Source organism: Lepisma saccharinum, chromosome 10 (assembly GCF_977018435.1).
Source record: "Lepisma saccharinum chromosome 10, izLepSacc3.1, whole genome shotgun sequence".
NCBI lineage: Eukaryota > Metazoa > Arthropoda > Insecta > Zygentoma > Lepismatidae > Lepisma > Lepisma saccharinum.
The window spans coordinates 70,705,141-70,724,061 of NC_139238.1; the positions used below are offsets into that span (position 1 = coordinate 70,705,141).

Consider the following 18,921-nt stretch of genomic DNA (forward strand, 5'->3'; position numbering starts at 1 on the left):
GGTGTTCATTGAAATTTGTTTTTAAAATGTCAAGCATTTTTGCTGATTCAAAGTAATAAAAACAATTTCAGGGTTCTTGCTTGCTAATTACTTATTTGAATTATTTCATATTTTATTTTCTTTCAATTAATTTCCACTTTTTGCTAATCTTCGCGATTAGCAAAAGGTGGCAAAGGAACGATGTGAAACAACCAAATCAAAACAAATTAATTCAAATAACTCTATGATGTATTAGATTTCCTATTTCTGTTATTTGTACGTTGATTTTCTATCTCTTAGGCTGATTGTGACTACGAGGATGAATAATTAGATGATCCAATGAAATAAACAATAGGACAAACACGATGGTACCAAGGGTTCGAACCTCGGACCTTTGATTTTGTCAGTTACACTCACCATTTCGCCACTGACGCCGACTCTAAGGGTCAGACGGGCCTCCCTGATGGTGCTGTGGTATCATCATCGCCTTGTAATCAAGGGGTCCCGGGTTCGTACCCGGTGGAGGCACAAGTGGTTGGGATCCCACTTTAAATTGTAGGTCTAGTCCCGATTAGCCTTACTGTGCATAAAGTGGACTTAAAACACCAACTCAACATCATCTATGTGTCAGAATGCAAAATGCTGAATATGGCAACCAAGTATTTCCAAGTTTGTGGAATTGTATGGACATCACAATATACAGTGTATTGAAAAAATGAACAAATTCGAAACAGCGCTTTAATCTATGATTTGATTTGATTTTTGTTTTAGCGTCGCTTTTCTCACACTTTTGAGTAATCGCGACGTTGAGAATAAGTCATATGATGATATTGATAAAGGGACTGTGGGACACTCACAAAGAAGACCATGTCAAGTCAAGCCCGGGATTCAAACTCAGGACTCCTACACTATAAATCTTGAAATACGTATATTATATAAAATGCTGACCTTCTTGATGGTTAATACAGAGCTCCACGACGCTAGAGGTCCCGGGTTCGAATCCCAGTCTTTACATGTGTGTTCCTTGCGAACATCCATTCATCAATTTCAGTTCTTAGTTATGTTTTAAGTCTGCTTTATGTTATTATTTATTATTATTATTTATTATCTCAATAGGGTTACAATTAAGCCATAGAATATTTCATTTAGAACAATATTAATACAAATGACTTGATGCCCTATGCGGTAAAAGTATATACAAAAGCTACATCTAAGGAAAATTAGATGAATTTACATGAGTATACAGTATAAAGTGTTCTATAGTAACAATGAAATAAAGAAAGTTGGAGAGTTATTCACATTTAGAAGAAAGGAAAGTGTAAGGGTGTGTTGGTTTGGGTATGAGTGTGTATGAAATTACTGTTCGAAGTGCAGGGATGAAAATTTTAAAACATGTGTGTGATGGGAATGGTGGTGGTGGGTGGGTGGGAGGGAGGGAGGTAAGCATTGAAAATAATATTACTGGAGTTAGAATTTATAGGCATGTGAACGTAGAAGACGACAGAACTGCGCTTTGCTGGTACCGAGTTTGACCTTCGTCGAGAGTGAATTCCAGGTTACCGCTGCTAGGCACGAGAAGGACTTCTGACCAAATCTGGTTTTGTTAGGTTTTGGGATTACTAGGTCTCTATGTAAAGACGATCTGGTGTTTCGGGTGCTGAACTCTGAGCGGAGCTTAATCCTATTATGCAATGGAGATGATTTGTTATGTATACTATGGAATACCTTATTCAGGTAGATGTAATATATTCACGTCGTGACTGTGGGTATATTGTAAATCTTGCGCAATTGTTGGGAATTATTTTCTTTGGGGTGCATGTGAATAGTTCTTAAGCAATTGTTTTGGATTGTTTCAAGTTTCTTGACATGAGTTAAGTTACCGCCAAAAATAAGACTAGCACCATACCCGAATACGGGACGAATAAAGGAAAGGTAGAAATGTCTACTAAGATTTCTATTGAGATATTTACGAATTTTTCGAAGTATGTAAACATGGTGATATATTTTACGAATATATTTATTTATTTGCAGTTAAAATTTAGCTGTGGGTCTATAATGATTCCTAGATACTTTAAATGATTGCTCAAAGGTACTCTGGCGTCATTAAGGGTACAGAAGTTGATCGGACCGGACTTACAGTTTAACGTTTGATCCGAACCACTTGATTACAAGGCGACGACATCATAAGCCATTCTCATCACTGCACTCAGCCAAAAGTGACAGAAAAGCGAAGCAAAATAACAAAAATAAAATCAAATATTATAAATCCTTCAGATTGTCATCTAGAGAGCATTAAAATAGCCAGAGAAGAGGTGAACTTCATCACCAACAGGGCATTACAAATTCACCAGATTTAGCTACTTCTAGCTGAAACTGGCAACCATGATTGCAGCCCATGCCTGCAAGACGTGTTTGCGTACTTACAAACCTCCGAACGCACAGGCAAAACGCTCTCTCCCCCTCCCACCGAAACGAACCAATTGCCACGCTTTCGGGTTTTATCTGTCTTCACAGACGTTACCAAACTATTGCTTTCGGCTACTGACCAGTTGCAAATGAACTTTGGTCCCGTGGAGTCTTAAGAACGCTCGCGTCTCTGAAAATATGGTCAAAGTCGAAGTTTGTTACTACTTTGCCACACGTAGAAAAAATCCTGCTGTCTCGTTCAATAAAAAGATTGTAAAAATACTTAAAAATACTCTTCAACTTTGATCAGCACACAGTAGCGACATCTTTTAGTGCTGTCATAATATGGAAACTCAAGAGTGTTGCAAACATACAGAAACGAAGAAAAACAACTGTTCATGATAACCGATAGGGTGCATAACAATGCGAGTATATTTGAATGTTGATCTAATAAAAGTGATTATGTACTTTAGTAGCTCTAATAGCAGTAGAAATAGTAAAATAAACACTAATAACACTAATTTAAACTAGTTTTGTTCATAGTTCTTATGTTCTTGTAGAGACACATCTACTCGATACACCAAATGGACATATACAGACCCTGCCGTTCCTAAACGAAGGGTGCAACAAAGGTATGGTTCAAGTCCAGATTCGAACAACACGATTTCACGTTATGGAATATCAAAGAAACTTAGTTGGCAACATCTCATTTACTCCACGTGGACTTGACAAGAGCTGTCAGTTCCTAAAACGAACGCTATTGGTGGGAAAGGTTTGAGTGGACGAATTAATGAGCTCCACGTGGACTTGGCATGTGGTTGTCACAGGGAAATTGATATTTCGAAACTTTCTTTGAAGTAAAGTGGGGTTCGAATGAGGAATCGAACTTCACTCATCCCTGCAAGATCAATGGCGGATCGCCCTTCTCAGATCAAGTTGATTGATTGATTTCGTTTACTTTACGTCGCTTCTCTGCCACATTTGGCTAATCGTGAAGATGAAGATGAGTGATGAGATGATGAGAATGACTAAGGGACACTCACTCACAAAGAACACCCATGCCAAGGACGGGATTTGAACCCGACAATTTGTTGTATGAGGACTCGTGTTTAGATTCTGAATTAGAAGAGATTACAAGTGACTTTTCATTTAGCTCCGGAGATGAAAGTCTGGGTTCTGACGAAGAAGATTAAAATGTATTAAAATTATTCTACTTAGATTAGGTTAAGTTATTTGTTGAGACATACATATTATCTAAAATTTGAAATACTGTAAATTAATTGTAATATTTACTGATAAAGATTTTCATCAAAAATGTGTACGAAATACGGTAATTATTTGTGTACGAAAGAAAACTGAAACCATATTCTAACAAAGTAATTATAATAATAGTAACTTGTGGAGCAACCGCCTGTGAGGCCCAGGGCCTACGTTCCGACCTGCCGAGGTGGGAGACCATTCAACCAGTTACGGGCAGACGTGTGGTCAGCACGACGAACCCCCAGTTGTTGTTGTAGGTTTAAGAGACCAGGTTACCCTACTCTTTCGTAGCTCCCCAATTTCCTCACGTTGGTGGGTTGCCACAAGTTCCATACACAGGTCGAAATCTCAATAGACAAGGAGAATCGAAACAGCGCGAGTTCCGTAGCATAACGACCATGGTGCGTAACAAAATACTTCATACAAATCTCGTTCCAATCTATCACTGTCAATCAAAAGTAGTCAATATGCATGTTCGTTTATTTACAGAATGAAATCGTGAAGTGGAAATATTATTTTATGTGATACAATGTACGGTAAATTCATTACAGCGTCAACTGTTAAATCTGAACAAAAATAAATCCAAACATTTAACTTTCGTTAGAAAAACTCACAAAATTTTTTTAACAAATATTTTATAAATAATTTCGATATTGAAAATATTGATTATGTAAGAGACTTAGGAGGAAAATTTGATTCCCGTCTGAATTTTAACTTGCATGTTTAAAAACTGAAAAAGATATCTAGAGCTATTCTGAGCAATATAATACGTTCCTGGTCAAGTTTAAAATGTGTATCCCTAATTGTAATAATTGTATAATTTAAATTAAAAGTTTCAGCAATATTAAAATTGAAAAGAATTTTCGTTATAAGTAGCTCATTATAATTAGCTCATTAAAATAGGCCTTTGCAATTTTATGTTGAAATATACCAGGACAATTGCAAAGAGAATTCATTATAGTAATATAATATAATTAACTGAATGCAAAAACATGTTATTGTTATTAAGAAAAGAAAATTTGAAAAAATAAATCAATAATTTCTTTGTTAGAACCTTCATTTATTTTGTAATATATGCCTTCTTGAATATTAATTTTGAATTACGTAACAGAAGTGACACCTGTTGATGTACAAATGAACTAAGAGTTGCATTTCTTTCAAGGTTATGTAACTGCTGCCAGAAGATATATTCAAAAGTTTCTTGTAAAAACAAAGTTTGATTTTTAATCAACTTTCGCTTTATGCTCAGATAAGGTAGACTGCTCAGGACCCGAAACATATTTCAATCTATCTATACCAAAAATCGAACCAGGGAATCGTTCATTAGAAGGCGACTGGATCATTGGAAGGCCTTCGTTTACCGCGTGTGTGAAATTACGAGGCGTAAAATAGTCCAGGTTACATATTTATGGAACTGGCCTCGTATATTGAATTCTGCTCTTCTTCTTTTCATGAATTTTTCACTAACCTTTAGTTCAGCTCCCCTCCTCCCTTTTAAAAAAACTAGAAACGAAGGGCGTCGTCACGAAGGGGATAGGGTCGGCTAGCCCACAACCATGAGAAATTTTCAAAAAATTGTATAACACGTCTAAAATCTCGCATTCGCACACATATAGAGAGAAATAGATAGTATGATATAGAGAAACAGAAGGTAAAAGAAGAGAAGAGAAATGAAAAGAGAGAGAGTAACAGAAACAAAGAAGGGATTTGGAAGATAAGAGAACAGAGGAAGACAGAATGGGAGGGACAAAGGAATGAAAGAAAGGCAAAGAAAGGAAATTGAGGAAAAGAGAACAGAACGAGAAATGATGAAAGGGAAATGGAAAGAAGATTAAAGAAAAGCGAACAGAAGGAGAAATAAGGTGAGGGGAATAGAAAGAAAGAGAAACAAATTGGAAGATAGGAGAAAAGAGAAAGAAAGTGAAAAGAGGGCAGAGCAAAGACGGGAAAGGAATAAAAGACTACAGAGGGAGAAAGGTGAAGAGGGAAATAGGAAGTAATCAGAGATAGAAGCAACGAAGGGAAATGGAAAAATAGGGAACAGGGATATAGAAAGGAGTATAGAAGGTAGAATAAAGGACGAGATAGACAAGCAGAGGAAGAAAGAGAAAACAGTGAAGAACAAACGAAGAAAAAGCGGAGAAAGAGTTTGAAACAGAGAAAGGGACATAGAGAACAGTAAGAAATAAAGATAGAAAGAAAGAGATAGAGAAATGTGGTTAAAAGGAGATACAGAAAAAGTAAGGAATGGAGAAAAAGAGAGATAGGAAGAGAAGAAGGAAGGTAGAGCATAATAGAGAATTATGATAGCCTTGACAATTTAAGCAGAGCCCAAGGAAACATATATTGTCCGCCTTTAAGCCCATCGAACCAAAATTCTATGGTGACGTCACTTCTGGTAACGTCTTTCGAAATTCATAAACTGCAAAGTGATAAGTACGTTGAAGATAATGGAACTAAACACTTTAATAATATAATATAAGCTAGTTTACATAGCAAGGGGGGGGGGGGACAATTGCAGATTTCTTCCAAGGAGGGACAAACAGGGTATTATTCCATGAGGCATATTACCCCGATAATAGTGTTGCCTCCTCAAAAAAAACACCACTGAATTTGAAATTATCGCATTAATATAAATCAAATTATACGTGTGAAATATAGCCATACTTTTACGTTGACAATCGATTTCTAAGGGGGAGGTGTGGCCATCTTTGCCCCCTTCCAGACGTCCTTGTACCTCCTACATTATTGTACTTACAACTAGAAATTTAGTGGATAAAAATCTTATCGCTGTTATTAAACGATTATGTATTTTCAAGTCGATTAAAGTTCAAAGCAACTACGGGCGAAGGTGGTGCAGTGGTGTAACCACAGGGGGACAATGGGGGCAAACATTCAGGTAAAAGAAAGCTAGACTATCGAATCTAAGAATATCAGTACAAAAGGATACTTAAGATGGAATTACTTTTCACGTCTTTATTGCATTATATCTTCCAGACAGCCAAGAGCACAGAGGGGCAATTGCTCCCCTCCATATTAAATTTTATTCAAAAACACATATTTCGTAAAATTTTCTTGGTCGCTTCGCTCACAATTTCTACTTTTTTTACAGTCTTGTCAAGTTCAGAGCCGTAGCTAGGTGGCGGCGGGAGTTCGCCCTGGACGCCGAATGATCTAAATGAAAAGAAATTGTAGAAGAAAATGCCATGGTGCCCCATAAAATATTTTGTGCCATATTAGATCAATATTGTTTTCAGTTTGCAAAAATTCGGATTTAAAAATGTTCTTTCTCGCTTCGCTTGAGGCTTTCTAGTTTTCTGTAATGCATTGTAAATTATCAGGGAAAGAAGTTATATCTACTAAATACTTAGACTCTTGCTGCTAAACAGTTTTGTCGGAAAAAGAGCGCGGCACATTTCAGAGACAATTTATTTATTCGTTATGCTGCCGCATTATACGTATCTCGTATATTATATACAAATACACATCAATGCAATGAGACTATAACAGTGATAAAATATAAAATGAGGTTTTTCTTTCCCGACTTGAATTTAATCAAGGCTTTTGCCCCTCTCCCTAATCAGAGGAGCTGCGCACGCCTAAGATAGTTTATTCTCCTGAAAATAATATTTGTGAGTTAAGTCTTGATTGAGATGTTGCCGTATGTCCATCCGCAGGAGAGCTGATTAAAGTTAGACTTTGTGGATTTTGAATAGACTACAAGATTTGTGCAAACATGTTATTTGTGTTAAACAACTTGACAGCCAAATACAAGATTGCTCCGGAATGTGTGTTAATTAAACCTGTAAGGAACACGATAACGCCATCGACGAAAAGTGGAGATGCGACAAAACAACATTCGGCCGGCGATTTGTTTTATAACCAATACACAGTAGGGTAAGGACGGGGCAAACGGACACCCTAAGCACAATTTTCAAAATAACAGTCAAACATTTTATTGAAGAATGAAAATAACTACCTTCAGTTAACACATGATAGCACATAGTATGCAAGCAAATGAACATCTGTCTCAAAATAGTCTGATCAATCCCCGGATGCGGCAGTGTCCGTTTATCTCGCACGTTCGGGGCAGACGGACATTTGATCGGGGCAGATAGACACGTGATTATTTATGAACTACCATCACTCTCACAATAACAACACACATAATATGGGCCATTTCCCTTTGCAACACAATTTACATGGAACCAGAGAGAACACTCTAAGCACTGCACCCAATTTTGACCCTGGTTGTACACATCTTTGCATTTACGGCACTCATCACTTGTGGTGCGTTTAAACTTCTTTGATTTTTTGCTGCAGCTTTCAGTTTTTTGTACTTGAGGCAAGCGGGAAGGAAAGATCCCTCAATACATGTGATTGCCCAGTTTTGCGTTTCCTGCTGCAGGTCCCAGAAGTTGATGGCAAAGGATTTAGCTCCTCAAAACTTCCACGAGATGACACATCCTCTTCTCGTGCTGTAGGCTCTGATGATCGCTCATCTTGAACATGGACAGTTGCAGGAACAAAGACATGCCCAGGCAGTCGTTGCGGATTAACTGGATATATTCCATAAGCATTGAACCCATTTACAGCATTGTTCGTTCTCGATGTCTCACCATCCTGTAACATTGTATTAGAAACACAAACATTTGAAGGGTACAAAATGCATTCTATACAATTCACACTTGCCATTTCCATTACTGAGTCAAATATACATTAGTATCTCAATCAAAAAGTAACTTACAATAATTAAATGCAATACAATTCATCTATGTCCGTTTGCCCCAACGGCAACCTGTCCATCTGCCCCACTTGTAGCCTTTGACTTTACATTCCGAAAAAGTCCACCAGATGTCAGCACAAAGTTGTCAACATGTATATATATATATATATATATATAAAGGAATCACTGCCTTCACCACATTTCAAATCACAACTTCAGCGGGACCATAGTAACCTATCTAATCCTTGTGTTCGCAACACATTTTTTTAGTATTCAAGGTTTTGCACGTACATTTTCTGCTTACCTGGTCAGGTTTTTATGCTGGATTCGCGTTTCTTCTTTCCGATTTCTTCCGATGCTCAACACAACTGCAGCAAACGTTCAGGTTCGTACACAACTCAAACTGCTGCACTGTTTCTAACTTCAAACCGAAAATATTCGTATTTTTCTTAGGGTATGTCCGTTTGCCCCAGGGGCCGTTTGCCCCGCCCTTACCATATATGCACAAACAAAAAAATACAAGCTTAATACCCAAATTTCAATATCTACATTTCAGGACTAAACTAGTTACTTGAATTTCTATACTCTCATTGGCAAGACGATGGAGTTGAAAAGACTGATTGATTGAGTTGGTGTTTTAAGTCCACTTTATACAAAGTAAGGGTAATCGGGACTGGGCCTATAGTTGGGGATGCCGCAGAGTTGAAAAGAGAAAGGTTCAATAAGCTGCTCACAATTTGTAATAAATGTCATTAAAACTTGTTGCTATTTAAAGTTATGCAAATTAATTTACACATGAGCTATCTCGGATCTTAATCATATTTACTGAAGTATTTTTCTTCCCTGTATAATGTGTAAGATAAGCGAGAGAGAGAGAGAGAGAGAGAGAGAGAGTAAACGAAATATGAAATGGAAGGAAACATGGATGTCAGCAGGGTTTTTCCGAGTGCAAGGAAGTTTCATTTCGGTAGAAGGAGGCAAACGAGACATATTTCCCCCCACAATAGTGTTGTCACGTCAAAAAACACTCCTTCAGTTTGCAGTTACCATGTTACTTCAAAGCACTTTCAATAATTGACAAAATTTACTGTGACTAAATGAAATTATAACTATGTGTGAAATATATGTATTTGTAGGTTAACATTCATTTTCCGGGGGGGGGGGGGGAAGGGTGTGCACCTCTGGTACCACTTCCGGACGTCTATGGGAAGAAGGAAAGATTGAAGTGAAATCATGATATAAAGAGATTGGAAAACGAAAAAGAGAAAGCGAGGGTTGGAAGGAATGAGAAGGAAAACGTGGAGAAATAATGAGGGAAAGATTGAAACAAAAGAAAAAGAACGAAATAGGAGTAAGTAAATAAGAGTAAAAGAGAAATGCTGATGAAGAAAGGAAAATAAGATGACTTAGAGAGAAAAGACAAAATGAGGAAGAAATAGTGGCAGGGAAAGTTGAAGATGAAAGAGAGAACGAAGAATAGAAGAAAGCAAGATGGAAAGAATACAACATAAAATGCAGAATGTGAATTCATTCACAGAAGGCTATGGACGCTGGCTGTCTTAGTTACTACTCCTATATCCTCCTTGTCCCAATTAATGCAACTGTAAAGAAGATGGCGCTTTGTGTACTCAGCACTAATCAGATATTGTTTTATCCCCAGTTTTTCCTTACAAATTGTTTTTAACAAACGAAAATAATGAGAATAATATATGTTGCAATAAATTGATATAGCATAGAGATTAATGTGTATCATTTAAGGTAAATGTATTTAAATGAATTAATATCTTCCATAAAATGGATATGACCATTCTATTTTCAGAATGGTACTATCTTTTTCGTGTTGAGTCCTAAATGCCATCAAATCAATCCGTTATTAAATAAACAGGTGCAATTTTTTCCTGTTGTAATGAATAGAGCCCGGCTTAGTATGTGATTACATATTCTATTCCTTTCTAGATGCACACCTTGAACAGGAAAATGTCAACGAATTATTTAACTGACATGATTTTACATAAGTTTCATGCTACACATTTTTACATATTTGTCAAGATATTACATATTTTACATATTTGCTAATTTACTATACATAAAACAACTTATTTCGGTATTTTCTTCCTATCTTGAGCCTTTTTCTCATAAACATGCGATTACCGAGAGATACAGTGGCCTGCCATGTAACGCGTCCGTTTCGCTTTTCAGTAAGTGCGTGATGGTTTAAGTATTCGAATCAATTCAAAGAGTTATTTGTTTTCTAGCAGTAAGTTATATAATCTGGTGTTCTGAATGGTAAATCGTACAAGTTAATATGAATAATTCAATGAAAGACCGACATGGAGTTCATCTTCAAATAGTTAAGGTGAGGCATCTTTTAATGAATGCTGCCCTCCTAACAATACGTAGCATTAGCCGCCACTGCTTATGACCTTAACATTATGTTGAATATGTTGAAATAAAATGAATATCTAGCAGAATTTTTGAAATTGCTTTGATACTACATATTTAGCTACATGTCCTTTTGATATTACATATTTAGGTACTTATTTTATCAATTATTGTAACATATTTATGTACATATTTTGTACTCTGATATATAAATCCTGGGTCTAGTAATGACCTATGTTTCCAATGCTTAATTTAATTTTAAGCCTCAAGTTAGTTATTTTACTCTCCCGTGAACAATAATTTTTACAACGAAGTTGGTATCACTTTTCTGCCAGTTTCGGAGATTTTTGGAACATCTTCCATTTCCAACCTCTGATTGTATTGTGAATTTTCGTCTGAAGAAGATCCTGTTAGAGGGTGGAAACGTTACGTTTTTAGTGTATATTTTCATACTACTATAAATGTTGCCTTGGTCAGCGTTTTAATGTTTTATTAACATGCAAACATGGCTTAACAGTGTTACCAGTGCTTCCGTTTGTGTGGCAAAGACACATCGTTGAAGTGAGTGTTCTCTTTTCTTTGCTGTGCTGCGAAATTACCAAAACAAACATGGATATTTCAAATTGTATACGGGAGGCTGTAAGTAATAGCAAGTATTTTATTATATCAATAACGTGATCAAGAATTTTGAAATAAGATGCATGGCCGTTGAGAGATGAATTGAGAGATATTTATTACAGTATTATTATTATTTGAAATGTCCTTTCTTTCCAAAAGGAAAACTGGGGCAATGCACTGCTTTCCTTCCTCTTAAGACCACGCTTTGCCACTGAATCTTACCTTGCCCAGATTGTAAAAGAAAATGTTGTGTAGGAGTTAAGGGAATGAGAATAACAAGCAAAAATTGGAATGAGGATAACAAGCAAAAATTGGAATGAGGATAACAAGCAAAAATTGGAATGAGGATAACAAGCAAAAATTGGAATGAAGATAACAAGTAAAAATTGGAATGAAGATAACAAGCAAAAATTGAAATCGGTACCTTTGAAGCTGTGTGTCCAGTGGCAGGTTGGAGGATTAGAGCATTAGCGTTGTCAGGGGAAAGTTCAGTAAAACCGGTTTTAGACGAAAGCATTTCCGTTAACAATTTTGCTTGCATAAATGCTATGTAAATCCTTCCAAAAATCTTATAGCATATAGTATTTTACACGGAAGCATTTCACGTAACTTTTCGGCTAGTTTTGCGATACAATGTATAACATATACAGCATGAAAGGCACGTCGATCTACATCATCTATGCTGAGTGCACTGTGTTTACATTTGAAACAACTAAAATATTCTTCCATACGTGTACAGTAAACGTTGGAAAGTATGTATTTAAGCAGCGCCATTGTTTTGTACCTATAACGGTTTATAAGAAACGTTATTTCTCTCGCTTGAATAGATATCGGCCGCCATTACACTCGTGATTTAGAGGTCGCTTCTGATTGGTTATGCTACGGAAATAGAGTCGGTTCTATACTTCAGAAATGCCATGAAATATGCCATGGCAATCTAAAATGCCATTAGATTTTTAACTTTACATGGTAGCTTAATGGCCATGGCATAAATGTTAAGAAAAATCCTAAGGAAAATGTTTTCGTCTAAAGCGGGTCTAATACATTTGAAATTATTTACATTATTTCTTAGGCGGGAATATCACTTGCTACCTGAAACTAGAAGATCAAGGTATATCCCCTGTCACTACTTTGATACCACCGGTATCTGGACAATTGCGACTACGGACAATTGCGATCTCGGAAAATTGTGATCGCGGACAATTTCGATCGCGGGCAATTGCGACCAAACCAGTTTTAAGTGAAAGGTACCATTAACAATTGCGATCACTGAAGGGTCGAACGGTGGATGGGGTGATCGTAACCCTCAGAACCACATACACACAGAACCCAAAACGTGTCAATTGACACATATATATTTTGATTTCAGTAACACGTTAACATGCATAAACTGCAAATGATGTACCATTTAGTGTGTCAAAATACACATAGGAATTTATTAAAGAGTATTTTTATTAGATGAAGTCCTGTGTGATGTACTCAAATGCATCAATTTGGAAGATCACACAAGAGCATTTCGAAGATAACAAACTTTCACTTTTAATGCATCAATTGACAGAGCTAAATGTGTAATTTTGTTATATTTTAAATGATCTTGTCTGATCTTCCAAATTGATGCATTTTAGTGCATCACACGGAACTTCATCTCATAAAAATACCCTTTAATACATTCCTATGTGTATTTTGTCACACTAAATGGTGCATCATTTGCATTTATGCACTTTAACGTGTTATTGAAATCAATTGACGCGTTTTGGGTCCTGTGTGTACGATTTGTAATTGCTTTCAAATAACTTCCAGCCTACATTTCTAAAGGTCAAAGTATCAAATTATTTTTCTGAAGCGAAAGGAATTGTTGGAAAGCGTTATGATTGTTACTTGTGTTTATCTAATAGGGAAGGAGTATGCAATCGCCTTTTTGGTTAATTTTTATCAATAATATGGCACGGAATATTAGGGAATATGCAAAGCATATAACGGTCAGAATTGTTATATACTTATACGAGGGGAGGCTGATAAGTATTGAGCCTTACCCAGAAAAAATATGAACCAGGAGGCTGAAATTTGAAGGGTTTTATGGTCAATTCTTCTATATGTAATGGTTTAAAAATCGACTTTCTGTGATTTTAACTTCCCTTTGATTTTCAGGTCCAAAATAAAAATGGCAGCACCTCCAGAAAAGTTCAATGCAGAAGAGCATGTTGTTGCATGACAGTGCCTTGCCACACCCACTGCAGGTGAAACAATGGCGACACTGACCTCCTTAGGCTTTCAAGTGTTACCCAATCCACCCTATTCCATCCAGGGTTGGCATGTTTGAAACAAAAATGTTTAAAACACTTTGTTGTAAACGTTTAAAACACACGGCTTTGTTTTTTACAAATGTTGTAAACTTTTAAAACAATGTGTTTTAAACATGTTTTTTTAGAAGTGTTTAAAACCCATTTTGGTACTTGATATTTTATAGTCTGTGATATTTTTTTTGTTTGGCAACCCTGCCTTTTCATTGAATCTGTGTCAATTAATCCGGGCTTTACGGGTATCACTTATCGCACAACATTTGAGCAACCTGATGTACTGACGTCACGGGAGAAAGCTTTGTAATTTTATGGTACATGCCTACGTTGTTAGGTGAAGCAGGCTAGCTATGTATGTACAAGGTAGCAAAACTGTTCTGCGACAAGAAACACCCGTGCTTTACTGTAGAAATCGAAACTTCTCAGTTCTTTTTGATCATGACGTGAATTTTTTTTCTCTTGCGATACGATTCATTGGTTTGTATAACTGAATGAAGAGCAGATGCTTACTTTTGGTAACATAATTTTGTACTTGGAAAGATAAATTGATCTGGAGAATCTATTATGACACTGCAGGTTGTTTTCTGCTATATAAACTGTTCAGGCAGCAGGAAATATTTCACCCTGATTTTTCCAGGACGAGGATAGTAATTCTATAATATTTAGTTTCTTGAAATTGAGATGAACATGAATCCTAACCTACTTCAGCAGTGGCGGAAAAAAGGGGGCTATTAACCCCAAATTTGTCCCTGCAGTAGAGGTGTGCGGGATCCCGAAAAGTCGGGACCGGGATCGGGAAAAAAAATTCCCGTCCCGATCCCGACTTTCCGGGATCCCAAGCAGTCGGGAAATACCGAATGGTCATTTTAAAAAGTCGTCAATTCTCGACGTTCTCTGCTTTGTAAATATCTGGAAGTTATCGGAAATGGTTAGTTTTTGTACCAGGGGTGCAAAAACAAGCACTTAAGATGGAAATTAAGTGTAGAATTCGAGATTTCAAGACTGTGGGGATTTAAAGAATTTCCAGTCCCACACACCCCTTCCCTGCAGTATAGTAAACCTTATCTCCAAAGGGAAGTAAACTGTCCTTGCCGTCACTGTACTCATAAAAATGAGTATTTTTTCTTTAACGACTTTAACTATAATTTACTGGGAAAAGGTTGACTTTCTTTTCTTTAAAACATGTTTAAAACATGTTTAAAACATGTTTTTAACTTATGTTTAAAACTATGTTTGAAACAAAAGAAAACATGTTTTAAACAAAAAAAACAGTTTGTTTTGTTCTTTTTTTTTTAAAAAAAAATTTCCAACTTCTAAACTACTAAAAAGAACTTCATCTGACTATCATCTATTCCTCCAACTGAAGAAAACCTAAAGGGACAACGATTTGGGAGTGTTCAGGAGGCAACTATTGAGTGGTTACACCAGCAATCGGAAGAATTTTATTTGCAGGGACTTAAGAAGCAGGACAGATGTCACAAGGTCATTGACTTCCTGGGCGAATATGAAGAATAGTGTGGCAGCTACAGCTTCCTAGCTCAAAGTTTTTTCTGGGTAAGGCTCAATACGTATCAGCCACCCCTCGTATATGTAACGGATTCAGGTTACATTTTTTAAAAAAATTAATAACGGGGGATAAATTGTAACCCTCGAAAGTTTATTTTATGGTGAATTGGTATAATTAATGAAATTATAATTTACAGCTAAAATCATCCAAGTTTGTTGGAAATTAATTGTAAAACGACATATGCAATTCCACACTCAACCTGAATATTCTTAATTTCGGGTGAGATTACAACGTTTCGTAAATACTGTGGGTAGTGTGCGGTATGAATTCCACTTTGTCACCATCCAAGATCAATCAAACTGGTCGCAATTATCCTACCTGAAACTTTTAAAAGCGAATTTACCAATAAATCATCGCAATTGTGCCTAATTTTCATTTGATCGCAATTGTCCGCGGACGCATTTGCCCTGGATTCGATACCGCCTGATCGAAACAAAATACTGAATCTACTATCATGTGGCTGTACCAAAAACGGCGACGGAAGATGTAGTTGCATGCAAACAGGTTTAAGATGTTGGATTGGATTGGATTGATTTGATGTTTTAAGTCTACTCTATGCACAGTAAGGCTAATCGGGACTGGACCTACAGTTTAAAGTGGGATCCGAACCACTATGTGCCTCCACCGGGAATCGAACCCGGTGATTACAAGGCGAAGCTTTAAGATGTTCCAGATTTTGTGCCCCTTAAGAAGGTGTTTCCTGTACGAATTCAAGACGTGATAAACTACCTTCTTAGGTATCGAGGAGGCTGGGATAACTATTACAATTAACTTCAAAGTGATGACAATTTACCAAAACATTACTGTAATATCCTTTAACAACCATCCTTGGCATTTTCTCTCCCTCACAGAAACACACACACACATGCGCACAATATTACAGAACACAAAAATTGAATTGAAGGAGCTGCAAAACAGAACCGCAAACCACAGCACGACGTGTCCTCCTGTTAGCGGACAGTTCATGGAGCGAACAGGGCATTGAGCGGACACAACGTGATTGATATGTTATGTAGTGAACTATCAGTTAGAAAATCTAAACCTCCAGCTCCCACGCGCTGCTGGCAGGCAGCAACCAGTTCATGGAGCGGACACGTGTTCATTGACCTCCCCCTCCCCCCGGGAAGCTTCATACTTCTTGTCCTGTCTCCTGTGAGTTTATTTCATTTTTATGCGAATAACCTAGCTGTTCGTTCCTGTTAAGTAAGTCCCGAAATTTAAGAATATGGAGATCGTAGAGACCGGGAAAGGGAAACGGTGTACAATGTTTAACGGATACTCGTACCGGAAATTTCGCGTAAACAAATCTGCTGTTGTAACGTGGCTTTGTGTCAATGAGAAATCGACGAAATGCAAAGGTACGATAAAGACCAAGGATGATACAATTTTAATTGTGACCGATCACCAATGTGTGCCCGACGAAGCCAGCACCGAAGTTAGGAAAGCGCTATCAAGGGTGAAATACGTGCCCGTGAAGACACTACCACTCCAATATGTCAGGTATGTATATCATTTAAAATTGATCAATCTTATTAGTTACATTCTAACATGAAAATCGATGCTATAAGGGAATCGCGTTTTTTTTGTTTTCTTTTCTACCATAAATGTTTTGTCGTTAAATATGTCTATATTGTGGAAGGAATTTGCCATTTTTAGGACAAAAAGCATTAACAAAGAGGTCACGATTTTCAAAATTTAACAAATGCACTTTCGATTATGCAGAAATTTCTGTCTTAAAGAAAAACTAGGATGCTAATTCAAACAATATATTTTACAAAAAAAAAATACGATTTTGTTATCTTTTCACAGGTGTTCAAAGAAGAGTTCCAGTCCGTACAATGCAGAGGTTACGGATTTGTCACACGTCTTCCAAAATTTTCTGACGTGAAGAGTTCCTTGTACGCAAATATAAATAAGGCGCAAGGAGTTCAGAGAGAAACTAAGTATCCCGAGGAAATTGTTCTTCATTAAGAATTGATAAAGATGTCGGACGGAAGCAGCTTTCTTTTGTCTGATGAAGATCGGCATGCTCCACCAGTGAACATGTGAGAGGGAACGGGATTGCTTTGAGGGGGAAAGCAACTGCAGTTACCAGTTCAACTGGTTCCAGGGATAGAGTATACGTTTCAGTCAAGCTTCATACGCTGATTTCAATCAATCTGTTCACTAAGTTGTATTTTGAATTGTTTTCTGACTTGGTCGTCAGTTAACCCTATAAATAGAACCCAAGACATTGTTGTCCTTTTAATTAGGGATGGAAATTTTCGAAACATTTGTTTTTCAATTTTCGAAAGTTAAATTTTTCGAATTTTCGCTTTTAGCTATTTCGAAAAAAAAATCGTTCTTCGAAAAAGTTTTTGTGAATGACCGCATGATACTACATGTATTTACGTCACGAAACTCCAGCATGTGGCAGCAAAATGCAGTATTTATACCTGAAGATGGGACGTTTCGGAAATCTGACCTTACAAAAGGGAAATTTCGGAACTGAATTTTTCAGGTTTTTTTTGTAAGAAAAAAAATATTTTTTTGGTTTCTCGAAATGAGTTTTTCGTATCTTCAAAAAAATCATTTTCGAAAAGAAATTTGGTTTTCATTTTTCGAATTTTTTTCGTACTTCCTTTTCGTTTTCGAAAAAATAATTTTTCGATTTTGAATTTTTCGAAAAAGAGTGCCATCCCTCTTAACTCGTGTGTGTGACGCCACGCTTTATTAGAGTTTTGGTAAACAAAAGCAACAATGACTCCTGCTTGTCGATTCTAGTGTATACAGAATGGAGTGACTTCGAGGACATCAACATGATTGTTGTGCGGAGGCGGACAAATAGATTTGGCTTGATAATATTGCCAATTTAATACTAAAAGGGCTAGATTTGATGCTACAATCACCCTCGTGGAGCTAAAAAGCTACTTTGAGCATTTCGAAATTGTAGGAGCCAAACGAGTGCAAAAGAGCCTGATCTGGCTCCAAAAGAGCTAAATTAGCAACAGTGGTGGCCGGCATAGTGTTTTTTTTTTTCGAATTAAAATCTGACTTACTGACTCTTTGTTACATCATTAATTTACTATAATAATAAATATATATATATATATATATATATATATATATATATATATATATATATATATATATATATATATATTAATGCAATTATCATTAAATTGTTTGCAAGAAAATTTCCAGCAGAATTAGGTTCTACAGGGTGTTTCACTCGCTCTCGGCCCCTGATTTTAGCTTATTAAAACCAAACTATTGGTCGTAATGTAATGACATTTGCTACGAACGTACCTTGGAGTATGTGAAGCATGGTGACGTCATTGGAGATGGAGCCACAGTCTCTCTAAGTCCTTGCGAGGGCATGCACGTGCGCCTGGGCAATTCCGCCATTAATTGCCAATCGTACGGACGTGTGCTTTCAGTCTGAGTTCTTGGCCCCAGTTTATTGCACAGTTTGGAGTCCGGAAACCGCTTGCAAAGTAATCCATTCCATGATAAACCAGAGGCGTATATTTCAGGCTATCTAGGCTACCTGTGACGCCCAGGCTCAGAAGAGAAGAAAACAATCGGTCGAAAATGTGCATAAAATTGTTCATTTCAATTAGAAGATGATGGCATTTCAGGAGTTGGCACACTTATTTCTTATAAGCTGTTACAAAAATTTCTTAGGAGTTGGCAATCTTCCTCGC

At 36.8% G+C, this 18,921-nt stretch overlaps 1 protein-coding gene across 1 annotated transcript in view; it reads right to left on the reverse strand.

Moving 5' to 3' along the window:
- LOC145994143 (MFS-type transporter SLC18B1-like) overlaps window positions 1–18,622 on the reverse strand; it is a 115,429-nt gene extending 96,807 nt beyond the window's left edge. Inside the window, exons 1-2 of the mRNA XM_083130234.1 lie at window positions 18,524–18,622; window positions 8,020–8,268 (exon numbers count right to left, since the gene is read on the reverse strand). Coding sequence (XP_082986360.1) covers window positions 8,020–8,268; window positions 18,524–18,622 — 348 coding nt within the window. The remainder of the gene's footprint in view (window positions 1–8,019; window positions 8,269–18,523) is intronic.
- Between the last annotated feature and the right edge of the window lie 299 nt (window positions 18,623–18,921).